Source organism: Bacillus rossius, chromosome 1 (assembly GCF_032445375.1).
Source record: "Bacillus rossius redtenbacheri isolate Brsri chromosome 1, Brsri_v3, whole genome shotgun sequence".
In the NCBI taxonomy this organism is placed as follows: domain Eukaryota; kingdom Metazoa; phylum Arthropoda; class Insecta; order Phasmatodea; family Bacillidae; genus Bacillus; species Bacillus rossius.
The window spans coordinates 2,741,787-2,755,317 of NC_086330.1; the positions used below are offsets into that span (position 1 = coordinate 2,741,787).

The 13,531-nt window shown below is 38.6% G+C and overlaps 1 protein-coding gene across 1 annotated transcript in view; it reads left to right on the plus strand.

Moving 5' to 3' along the window:
- The window catches only part of LOC134531167 (kinase suppressor of Ras 2), a 43,084-nt gene that overhangs the window by 13,218 nt on the left and 16,335 nt on the right, over positions 1-13,531 (plus strand). Inside the window, exons 6-10 of the mRNA XM_063366795.1 lie at positions 1,755-1,927; positions 3,489-3,629; positions 6,795-6,905; positions 12,634-12,770; positions 13,326-13,443. Coding sequence (XP_063222865.1) covers positions 1,755-1,927; positions 3,489-3,629; positions 6,795-6,905; positions 12,634-12,770; positions 13,326-13,443 — 680 coding nt within the window. The remainder of the gene's footprint in view (positions 1-1,754; positions 1,928-3,488; positions 3,630-6,794; positions 6,906-12,633; positions 12,771-13,325; positions 13,444-13,531) is intronic.

Sequence of the window (13,531 nt, forward strand, 5' to 3'; positions counted from 1 at the left end):
TTCCTAATAATGCTCATTATTATTAAATATTAATTTTATACAAATAAAAATAAATAAAAACAATGTTACCGGGCATGTTTAACCTCTAATTAAAACTCCACGATCGAAGAACATTATTCCTCACTCATGTATTAGACGTAAATAAATTGTAAAAAGACTTATTAATTTTATTTGCAGTTAAGAAAAGTCCATTGTTTTTTGTGAAGAAAGTGACGGTTATGAAACGAGATCACATCACGTGTCGTCACCATTTTAGTTGTGAGCCATTCAAGGATGATGGCCTCCACAAAATCTCTGGTGGCCATAAAATATAAAGTCAAGTCGAAACGTATCGATTCGTTGCGTACGGGATCAATTGTATAATGAAAGCAACAATCGATTTTAAAGAATTCTCTGGCCATACCGCCAACAGAGGCTCGTGTTTATTTCTTGCAAAGGAAAACCGTAATAATTACTAGAAAAACACTTGAAAATAGTGCTATTGAGGTTACTGTGAATTGTTTCGCATTTATGCAATTTATTTGGCACAAATATTGTTTTGCTAAAACTATTTTCAAGTGTTTTGCTAGTTTGTTAGTAAAAAAAATGTTCGCCGACTGTCGTTTCAAATTACGATGCGAATGGTCTGATATTGTATCAACATGTCTAAAGTTTGGGAACATTTTCGCATCAATAGTGAAAATGACAAACATGCAATTTGTAATCATGGTAGTGCGCAAATTTCACGGAGCGGTACTTACAAATCTACAACCAATTTAATGAAGCATTTGAAATCCCGGCACACATTACTACCAGAAAAAATAGTCTTTGAAGAAAAACAAACTTTTGTTTACAGCACTGTCACCAACTAAGTCAAAAGGTACCACAGAAAAAAGTAGTGCTACCTTTGAACCCATTTTGAACAAAGATGTTATGTTATCGGCGTTATCGCCTGTTAAAGAACCCTGTCTAAATGTTGAACTTCTTTGTGCACAGCCTAGTACTTACTAGCAAACAAACTTTATGTGAAGATGCTTCTTCACTGGTAATTGAAAAAAAAAAAACCCCTCAACATTTAATCCTAAGTTTATAATTATCCTTTATACATGTTATTATCATTATGTAATGCATTCAATTCTTAAGTAGTTTTAATTATGTGACCAGAATGACCAGGAATCGAAAACTGGAATGACTCGGAATCGAGAATCGAAATTTAGGAATCGGTACCGGTATCAGAATCGATAAAAATGTGTACTCAACCCATCCCTACTTTTATTACATAACATCGTCAGAAACTATTAAATAACTGTGTTTGATACCATAAATTTATAATCATCCTAGGCCTATCTCTGACTTATTTAGGCTCCTTCACACTGGGCCACTCAAAATGCAACGCAGTGTTAGAAAAACGCGCAAGAATCGCCTCGAGCGACTGCGAACGCACGAACTCCACCACACACCCAGTCGCTAGTATAAAGAATGGATTTGGAGGAAGCAAGTGCTTTGTTTTATGTTCTCGCTGCAGAGAAAGAAATTTCGTAAAAACAGAAAATATTTTGATTGCCCCTTCCGATAAGTGTTCCTGGGGCCGCCGCCCCTGACTCACACCGCTCAAAGTGCGAACAAGGTAGCGATGGAGTGGGAGGGATCAGCCGGTGGGGTCTGGGTTCGAATCCCGGGTCATCCCGAGATCACACCAGGCCAGTGCTGGTTCCTTGCTCGTGCTGCCGTCACGTCGTGAGGACGGGAGGAGAGCGCTCGGACGGTGGTTGCAGCGCGGAGCAGGCGAGCGGCAACGGGGCGGGGCGGGCCCCCAGGGCGCGGCTGCCCACCGAGCCGGGCCCCACCACGGACTACGAGCATGCGTCCTCGCAGCTGTCCAGCCCCGTCAGGTCCCCGCCCTACAGCTCCGGGACGCTGGACAGCAGCGACGACAGTGGCTACAAGTGTGAGTAGCCCTGTCCTTGTTGCCCGGTGTACACCTTAGAGCACCCGAGTTCCAGACACGACTTTCTTATATAGTGAACCTAATTTTTAATGTATCTTAAACACTGTACATGTTTTGCAAAGTAAAATTTTAAATGTGAATTTTGAAAAAATTTTCCTTATGTATTTCATCAATTTATATTTTTGAGGAGTTGTAATTGAAAGATGCTATCTTGGTTTCAACTGTTTTTGTGAACATTTCTTTTAATATAAATTAATATTAAAAATGTTGGCAATGTTGGAGCATAGCATATAATTTAATGGAATATATAATGTTATTAATACTGACCGACTGCTATAAATAGTTTCTTCTGTGAAATAATAATTGAATTATTTATTTTGTCAGAATGTCTAAAACTGTAATAATATTGTTTATAGACACTATTTTATAAAAAATTACAGAGTATAATATTGAAAAAAAAATTAAAACTTATTAAAGATTGTAACGTTAAGAAGCCAGGTAGAATCAAGCTGGCAACAGTGGTCACCATTTACTCTGTACTGCTATTTAAGTGTGGGACAGACTTGAGAAAGCAGACTTAACAAGCCCGTTATCTATCGACTGTGTTCAGTGGATGTTCTGGTGTGTTCCAGTCAGGTGGACGGTGTGAATCTGTTGGTTCTACATTTTTGTTGAGCCTGCAAATAAGTGTTTTCTCACGTTAATTCCTCGTCCCCGTAGCTAAATAGTAAAAATATACATTTTAGAACACACAAATCAATTTTTTGTGATCCAGGCAGAGTGATTACTGAAAACGATTGGTTGCACAATCGTAACTACCGTACAGGAAGAATGCATTAGTGAATCCGTCTTAACAACGCCCTCCTGTTTGTGAAGTATTTTGTCCATATTCTAAACCAGTCACTGATGCTATGGCGTAGTATGAGACCGCTTATTGCTTGGTAAAATGTTGAGACCCAGTTAATTACATGCATAATTAATAGCCCCGTGTTTAACTTAACTTCATACTTTTCATTTATCCTTAAGGCAAATGAAGAAATCATGTCGTTAGGTAGCTGATTTAGAGTGGAAACCTGGAAATGGTCATATTCAGGCTGAAGCTTATCATGTAAAGGACTTGGACAGAAGAAAAACAAAATGCTCTACAACTTTTGTTCAAAGAATTTTTTTTAATGCTAATCCTTTTTACATATAAATTACTGAAATAATTACATTTTACCAATACAAATGATACAGATAGTTCTTTAAAGGCAATTGAACAATATAAAAAATATGAATGTGCATTTTTTCCAGTACAGTATGTTACAAAATTTGACTACAAACCCGTACCAAAATGATTCAGTTCTTTAAGTCATATAGTTGTTGAGTTTTACTGTGATTTCTATTAATGAATTTAGTCAAAAATTAATATTGGGGAACATATTTTCCAAAATGTTGGAACATCCAACGCGATGTGTTTAGGACTTTCGGAGGTGTCGAGAAGATATCGTCAAGTGTTCATGCCTGTGGTGGCAACGCTGATGGGACCAGCAAGTGACGTGAGTGTGTGTCGTGTTGGCAGCCACACTGCAGGTGCCGCGGTCCCCACACACCCCCACCATCTCGCGAGGGATGGGCCACGTCATAGCGCACCGCTTCACCAAGACCTTCAAGATGATGACCACGTGTGACTACTGTGACAAGCAGATGTTCATAGGCACAGGTTCAGTGTCACACACTCACTCTCGCTTGATAGTGACCTCAATAAGGTTAAGGCCATATCACATTTAAATACAGCAAAACCCCTTATTTGCACTTTTCATGGGGACAAAGTAAAAAAATGTAAAAAGCGGGAAAGTGTAAATAAAGGGAAAAGTAAGAAATACGTTAAAGTTAATTAAAATACAGTCGTGTCCTGCAGCGTTCATAACAAATACGGGCTACATTACACATACGTATTGCACCACAGTAAAAAAGTTTAAAAAAAGGGCCGCAAATTGGAAATTTACCGTCAATAGCGCACGGTGCGCGGAGAAAGGTCATTGTACTCAATCAGCAATTACAGCGCGGCGTATCCGCCTGCTGGCTCTCTCTGTTCTCTGAGCTGCGCATGCGCAGTATAACTCACTCAACGCTCCGCCCAGACACGTGACCTTTCATCAGCAGCCAGCCAATAGATGCGAGCTAAGCGGAAAAAAATTTAAGCTCCACCTCCCGTGTACCAGTGTTGTCCAGTTCTAATACCAGTTTATTGGAATACGCACCAGTTTTCTAGCTGCCGTGACATGTTCAAGTTTACGTTCATCTTGATGTCTTGATACCAATAATTAATTATTTACGATCCCCAGAAATAATGGTTAGTTTAAAAAATATGCGTCAACTGTACAATATTTTAGAAATTATAAAATACAGTCAAACCTCTATCTATCGAACTCGCATGTATCGATTGTCCGTGTTTATCGTATACTTTCTACGGTCCTGGCAAAATTGCCATACAACTAAGTTTAAAAAAGTCTGCTTGTACCGATGTTCGAATTATTGTTTTGTCCGCATTGATCGTACAAAATATGTGGTCCCATCACTATAAATTATAATAGATGATCGTTTAACCATAAAGATTTTGCAGAAATAACCATATCTTAGAAAGAAATCGTCATAAAAACAGTAACGATAGTATACAGTAGTAAAAATCACCTTAAATCTGCAGCCAAGTAATGGAGCACGTAAATATGAAGAAAAGACAAATGAACAACAACCTGCGAAGAATTATGGGTGATGTACCATAACTACAGTACAAACCCAATTGTTATCCTCAGATAATTACCATAAAAAGAACTAAAGATTCTTTGTCAATACCATAATTACTGCAGAAGCACGATAGCTACCACATTTGCACTACAGTTACCGTAACAACCGAGATGTATATTTACCGTGACGGTAATGTATTTATTTATGACATTAAAATTAAAGAACATTATTGAAAAAAAGGATGTTAAATTTTTATATGTACGTTTGGCATATGTTGCGAAGAAATAATGCGATCTGAAAGAATGCAGTACTACTACGAAAAGTGAAATGGGTAATCGTGGATTTTTAGGTTATGGCAGTCTCTCTCGTTTTTCAGTAATATCGGCCGAAAATTAACAAGCGTATCGGAAGTCGGCAGAAATGCCGATTCAACTAAATATTGGCAAAATCGGCTTCTTCAGTACAGCTCTACATTTGATGACATGAGTAAACATATTTCAGACTTCAGGATATTGAAAAAGACTTTAATTTCCATGTAGATTTATTGTGCGTATGTTTTTTTTTTTTTTTGCAAGTGTAAATTGAATTAAGTAAAATACTTCCATTTTTATTTATTTTTCAACTGATTAACTTTAATGATAAGTAACTGATATATTTCTGACACTAATTTTGAGGTTGTAATATTTTTAAAAAATTCTTAGAGTGAAGTCCACATCTATTGAATGTCCGCATCTACTGAATTTTTTTGTTGGTCCCCTGAAAAACGATAGATAGAGGTTTGACTGTACGTATAAAACAGTTACCAAGACTCCGCTCATTTTATCTTGTGAAGTTTATGTCTCATACCAGTATTTCGGCTAAGTTGTGACATAAATATAGTATCACAACTTACAAGCAGCCTCGTAAAGTCGGTAATATTCCTGACATTCCCGGTACGTTTATACATTCGTGAGTTTACATTTTTCCCTAAGTCATTTTAGATTGTCTCCTGCTATAATTACTCGGACTTTTACACGCCTAGGCTTAAATTATTATATGTTTAGAAATAAAAGCAACTCTTCATGTTATAAAATATGTATATTTTGCGATTTAAAATGTTCATTGCCGACTATAAACGTTACGTTTTTCACAATGTTTTTAGGCCTATTATGGTTGTTACGTGACGTAAATAGCGGGAAGGATTCAATTTTTGAGACATAATTCGCGTGAAAGTATTGTATTGGACTAAATGGGAACTAAACGGGACCGGAAGAATATAGTGTAAATAACGGGAAAACGTAAATAACGGTAACGTAAATAAGGGGTTTCGCTGTATGTACATATTTGGGACAAGAAGAATGAGCCAAATGTCATTTATACAAACCAGGAGGTTCACAGTTTTAGACCCCACTATCATTAACTTTTTGTTATGTAATATCAAAGAAAATATAATCGTAAATTCAGCACCTATGAGATGTTTGTTTAAAATTCATTTTAAATTAGCAGTTTTTGTTGCTGAAATATGTCACAAGTGTGTATTGTTGGACTTTCAAAAGCATTAATTTTTTGATGATTGACTTTGGGAAAGCTTTCGAACGCAGACAATGCAATAGTGGTTTAACTGTCTCCTGGTCTTGAAATCATTTCGCAGAAAATAAAAAATAACTTTGTTTTAAATAACTTCCTTCCATCAGGATCGAGCATCATCATACAGAGATAAAAGAGTGATGTGCAGGTACGCACTAGGAGACGTCAAAAATTCCCAGCAATGGCACACCTGTGTGCCACGATGTTGGTATGTCTGAAGTGTGTGTGCCTCGTTGGCCGGTCTGAAGTGTGTGTGCGTCATTGTTGGCTGATCTGAAGTGTGTGCGCCTCGTTGTTGGCCAGTCTGAAGTGTGTGCGCCTCGTTGACCGGTCTGAAGTGTGTGTGCCTCGTTGTTAGCCGGTCTGAAGTGTGTGTGCCTCGTTGGCAGGTCTGAAGTGTGTGCGCCTCGTTGTTGGCCGGTCTGAAGTGTGTGTGCCTTGTTGTTGGCCGGTCTGAAGTATGTGCTCCTCGTTTTTGGCCAGTCTGAAGTTTGTGCTCATTGTTGTTGTTCGGTCTGAAGTGTTGTGCCTCGTTGTTGGCCGGTCTGAAGTGTGTGTGCCTCGTTGTTGGCAGGTCTGAAATGCAAGGAGTGCAAGTACAAGTGTCACCGGGACTGCGAGGCCAAGGTGCCCCCCTCCTGCGGCCTGCCTCGCCAGTTCGTCGATGAGTTCAAGAGGACCTGCGGTAACTACACACACTCACTCACTCTCGTCCTTCGAGCTGGGAGGCTCGCTGTGATACAGTTTCAGGGACATTCAAGATAGATAAACTTAAAACTGCTCTATAAATACACTATATTCAGTTTAGTATTTATTCTATAAGTAGATCAATAATTATATCAGGCCTGTGCAAAGCTTTGACTAAGCAAATCAATTGAAGCTCTTCTTAATACACTAGAGTCCCGTTATAGCGAGGTGTCACGGTTCCGGGTTTGATCCTCGCTATAACCGTGTCCTCGCTATAACCGAATTGGACAAATTTTGGCCCCCATAAAATCAAAATTAACCGAAAATAGCATAAAAATTGTGTTTAAACCTGTATAATTGGAAAATAACAGGTTATATTAACGAAATCTTAATTTCTGTGAGCAGATGTGTGAATTCTCTTTAAAACGATACCCCATAAGTACGGATGTGATCACCGATTGCGTCAAAATAACCAGAATACCCTACCACACCACGTAAGTATAGCATCTCAGCCCGCGAACGACGCAGCATTGTCCTGCTATCTATTGTCGACGCAGGCTGTCTGCTGGCGGCCATGTTGGTTCGGGATGTTGCTAACAGGTGGTGCTAGTGTAGCGCGACGATTTAATTTCGTACAAAAAAGCAGGAGTGCGGCTGCGCGCTGCGGCAACGCACGTACGCCTCAAACGAAATTGTTGCTGGAAAACAATAAATTTTTTTCATTTAAAGAAACCTGTCAACTTTTTTAGAAAATAAATTTGGGATTAAACTCAAACCATCACCACCCCTTTCCCGGACAGATACCCCAACAACTGACCGAAACAAAAGTTACAAGAAAACTGTCCTAGCGATTCGGAAATAAATACGGTAGTGCCTACTAGAGGTGCAAAAGTAACGAAAAAATGCGTACCCATATGTATTCGTTACTATAACAATTAGTACTCGTTACTATCGTTACGTTACTCGTTACTTCTCATACCACATAACATGCTATGTTCTAGGGCTGATCGGTTCCCACATTTTCAGTTCGGTTCGGCTCGGCTCGGTTTTTTGTTAAAAATGTCGGTTTTCGGTTCGGTTCGGTCACTACTTCAAAATTTTTCTTTGAGCTGTCATACCAAAAAAAATTCCACTATAGTATTTGATTACTTGCAATATCTTGCAAAAGTTTAATTTCTTAGGGGAGTCACTTTCTCAGCAATATAAAAGTTATTTTCAACTACTATTTGTATTTATAAATAAGTTTATATGCTACTGAAACAACCATATGTGTAAAAAGGAACAGAACAAAACAGTTTAGAACATTAATAATTAGTATTACATTAACCTTGTTGCCAGCTTGAATTTATGAAATGTACTGGAATAAAATTCAATAGCAATAATGTGATTAAAAGCAATATACAAATAAAAACTTCCTACTGTAGCCTCTATGCCGGGAGTTAATGGACAAGCCAACATAAACAAACGTCTTAACCAAGAAAACGTCTTAACCTACCAGTGCATTAAAGGCAGAATGAATCATAATGACCATATTTTCAAAATACACAAGTAAAGTATTCATATTTAGTATGCGGTATTTACTAGGATTTTTTTTCCGTCACGTGCGTAACATCATCATCTTTGCGGAACACGGGCGGTATTATTTTTAATTCTTTCGTCACAGATGTTCATAGTTGCCTCCAATTACCAAGACGTAGTGGCAAAAAAGAATTTTTATTTTACGAGAAATCAAATACTCTAGACTATAACGACGCAAAGCCGCAATAATCACGCGCGAATAGTAAACAAACTACACTAGAGTCCCGTTATAGCGAGGTGTCACGGTTCCGGGTTTGATCCTCGCTATAACCGAATTGGAAAAATTTTGGCCCCCAAAAAATAAAAATTAACCGAAAATAGCATAAAAATTGTGTTTAAACCTGTATAATTGGAAAATAACAGGTTATATTAACGAAATCTTAATTTCTGTGAGCAGATGTGTGAATTCTCTTTAAAACCATACCCCATAAGTACGGATGCGATCACCGATTGCGTCAAAATAACCAGAATACCCTACCACGCCACGTAAGTATAGCATCTCAGCCCGCGGCCCACGCAGCATTGTCCTGCTATCTATCGTCGACGCGGGCTGTCTGCTGGCGGCCATGTTGGTTCGGGATGTTGCAAACAGGTGGTGCTAGTGTAGCGCGACGATTTAATTCCTTACAAAATAGCAGGAGTGCGGCTGCGGCAACGCACGTACGAATCAAACGAAATAGTCGCTGGAAAATTATACTTTTTCATTTAAAGAAACCTGTAAACTTTTTTAGAAAATAAATTTGGGATTAAACTCAAACCATCACCACCCCTTTCCCGGACAAATACCCCAACAACTGACCGAAACAGAAGTTACAAGAAAACTGTCCTAGCGATTCGGAAATAAATACGGTAGTTCCTACTAGAGGTGTAAAAGTAACGAAAAAATGCGTACCCGTATGTATTCGTTACTATAACAATTAGTACTCGTTACTATCGTTACGTTACTCGTTACTTCTGATACCGCATAATTTGTTATGTTGCAGCAACGAATCCAGTCGTATTGCGTACGCGTACAGTATGACGTCGCGTAAATAATAATAAATAGAATATAAACAATTAATAGTTTTTGTTAACCAAGAAACAATTAAATCTCATTAGAGCGGCTTTTTAATATTATCTCTTTTAAGATAACAAAAAAAAACGTGAAAATATACGCTATTATAAAAACAAAAACATACATATTTCTAATTTGTAAAAAATACTTTTTTACATTGTTTCTGTTCCAATATCAAACTTTGTCTACACACGGTACAGATAACTAACGGAAGTTTGATAAAATAAAGAAAGGACGGGATTCTATTTTTAAAGCCACGCACTTAGGTGGCGACTGCACGGCTGAAGAATGTGACAGGCGTCAACGGCAAGATGTCTAGTGGCGAGCGAGAGGGGTGGAGATAAAGCAGACAAATAACAAAAGCGCGCTTCAAGCTCTCACGCCGTAAATTCCTCAAAAATACCTCGTTATAGCCGTGTTCTCGCTATAACGAGATTCTACTGTACATCTAAAGGATCTGACGACATGCACATTCATTCTCCAACTGCCATTTGGAACGGAACTTGGAAGGCAACTAATCGATCCTAGCGCACGTATAGCGCATTCTGTGATGTGAAAATAGAACTGAGTGACGCCATGCGTCGTGAGCGCCCTGCAGAATACGAACGGAACTAAGCAATGCTACGAAACTTCTACCGTTTTAGCTTACGAACCGGAATTAAATAAATATTATTTTAGTAACGGAAGTGATATATCCTTTAAATAAGAAAAAACCATATATTTAAGAGAAAATAGTAGTATTCCGACAGAAACTTCCGACGTTAAACATAGGAAATAGTGAACTGTAAGAAATGCTTAGACTTTACTATCCCATGGTTAAAATGGCGAACATTAAGAGAATAGATGATTTAAACGTTTTAAGCTGGAATCACAATGCCTCGACGGGTCCGACACGACAGGCCCGACAAACTGTCGTGCAGCATCTCAGCACGACAGATTTAAAAGCGTAGGGTCACAATACCACGACAAAAATAACCCGACGATTTTCAATTTGGCCTTCGGCAAATCGTGCCAAACTAACTACTTCAATTAATATGCATTATAGAAAGCGCTAAAAACAAAGTAGGCTCTTTTATTTATTATTGACAGTTGAAGTGCAAAAAAAAACATTTAGTCTGCGATACGAAGTAAGGTTAATTTGATTTGTAAAACAAAGAGTAGTTTATTATAGTTACAAGGAAACAAGATAAAGATATGTCAGTGAGGGACAGAAAAATACTCCTGATGTTAGCTGTGCGAAGAATTAAAAAGAAACGAAAAATTAAAAGATGGATTCTAAAATAACGTCTTTAACCATAAACACGATGATATCTGTTAATGTTTATACAAACAGACTAAGGCAAGCTACAAATTTTTCAATTCACCCACACTTAAAACGAAATTTCACTTTTCAGCAAAAAGATTTACCAAGTAGGTAAATATTTTTGAAATTTAGTTCTGTGCTGTTTCCTTTCCGTTGCCGTTTTCTTTTCTGTCGGGCCCCGACACGACGGAATTAGAAATAGAATCTATTCCTTGCGGGCCGTCGGGGTGCGTATTTTGTCGGGCTGACGTCACGGCGAGCTTGTATTTCATTGGCTGTTGAACTTGTCGGGCCTGTCGTGTCGGGGCCGTCGGGGCATTGTGATTCCAGCTTTATAGTGAAAAACTTAGCATGCGTCTTAAATGTGTTTTGATGTATTATGCAAGCGGTACGTTTCTTATCCAATATGAATGTTAAATACATTATTTGGTAGATACTTGAAGTTAGTTTTTAATGCCCTAATAAAAGCCGAATCATCGGTTTTTTCTGGGAATTCGGTTCGGCTTCGGTTTTTACTAAAATGACCGAACCGAACCGAAAATTCGGTCAACCGATCAGCCCTATGTTATGCTGCAGCAACGAATCCAGTCGTATTGCGTACGCGTGCAGTATGACGTCGCATAAATAATAATAAATAGAATATAAACAATTAATAGTTTTTGTTAACCAAGAAACAATTAAATCTCATTAGAGCGGCTTTTTAATATTATCTCTTTTAAGATAACATGCCAAAAAAAAAACGTGAAAATACGTGATTATAAAAACAAAAACATACATATTTCTAATTTGTAAAAAATACTTTCTTACGTTGTTTCTGTTCCAATCTCAAACTTTTTCTACACACGGCACTGATAACTAACGGAAGTTTGATAAAAGAAAGGACGGGATTCTATTTTTAAAGCCACGCACTTACGTGGCGACTGCAAGGCTGAAGAATGTGACAGGCGTCAACGACAAGATGTCTAGTGGCGAGCGAGAGGGGTGGAGATTAAGCAGACAAATAACAAAAGCGCGCTTCAAGCAATCACGCAGTAAATTCCTCAAAAATACCTCGTTGTAGCCGTGTTCTCGCTATTACCGTGCTCGCTATAACGAGATTCTACTGTATTCAATTTTACTTCACTAGGAAATATTTTATTTCTTTCGATTGAAGCTTCGTTTGTGATGCAAAGCTTCGCATCTGAAGTGAAGCTTTGTAATTGTTGCAAAGCTTTAAAACATTAAAAAAATTTTTTTTTGTGTTGAATAAATATGGTTAATTCAAAAAAAATTGGCTCACTGTTTTCTTTAATATTATACATGCAATTTTTATTGAATGTTGTTTCATATGGGGCCCAATTGGTCAACCACTTTATCAGTTAAAACATCATAAATGTTAAAAGAAGAATTTTTTTTTTTACTTCATTCTTGTATTTGATCAAATATCTGTAATACAGCTTCGCCGAGAACAATATTTTCATTCACATCTGGCCGAATGTTCTCTCTCTGTAATAGTGTTACCAATTTAATGTTAGAACCACTTAAAATTATGACATGCCTTATAAGTCTTTATGGCTATACATGATTACCACTCGGCATCTGGGACTAATTTTCTTTTGCTTGGAATTTTCATGTGTAGAGACAATACTTTATGATTTTAATTTTAGTCTAATTTTGTTCTTGGAAAAATATATATAAATATTTGAAAGTTTACAAACTGAAATGATATTTACTAAAGAAGCCCAGCATGTGGCGGGCATGTAGGATGACGAGGATGCAGTTGTAGTGGTCTGTGGGGCCTCGCTCTTGCAGGGTTCTCCACGCAGTCGCCCAGCCTGGAGCGCAGCACGGCGTCCCCCAGCCACTGTGCCAACCTGCTGGCGTCCATCACGCGCCGCGAGAGGAAGCGCGGCCACCCCCAGCCCTCCATCAACATCCCCCCCTTCTCCGTGAGTGCCGCGCCGCGCTGACGTGTAGCTACTGGAGTCCAACACCAGTTGCCATCATTGCAATTTTCTAAATACTCAAAATTATCTTCTTAAGTTTTACCTGCATGTTCATTTGAAAATATATTATCGAGAAATGAATGAACTCTCCTCATGTTGTTTTGTTTAGTTACACCGAGGGAAAGAAACTTTTGACCTGATATGTTGTATTATGCAATTTTTTACACTTGTTTGTTTGATTAGTTTGTTGTAGACCCCTTCATTAATGGTTACAAAATTCTTGTGTCAAAAGTTTATAACACTATACTTTAATTTTTTTCAATTATTGGTTTTCTTTGTTCCTTACCAATATGATTTGTTCGACCTAACAGGGTTTGTCAGTTGGGCATATTTCATCATGTGTTAGTGTACGTAAATTTCTTTAAAGCCTTTTTTTTCCCATTCCTGTTGTACTGGTGAACACATTGCCGACTACTTGATCAGTCCCCTCGGAGGAAATGCTGGCGAACGCACGGCGTGGCACGGCAGGGCGCGGCAGTGTAGTGTGTGTGGTCGCAGGGCCCGGACTCCGGCTCCAACACGTCCAGCTGCAACAGCTCGACCCCCTCCAGTCCGGCCGTCGCGCTCGCCAGCCACACCCCCCTCGCCACGCCCAAGCAGCAGTTCCACTTCCCAGGTACGCCCTCGCTTCCCTCTGAAACCAACTCGTGTCTTGTATGTTTCTATGTCTCCTCAAATGCAAAAGCTTGGGAGCACCGAGCTGT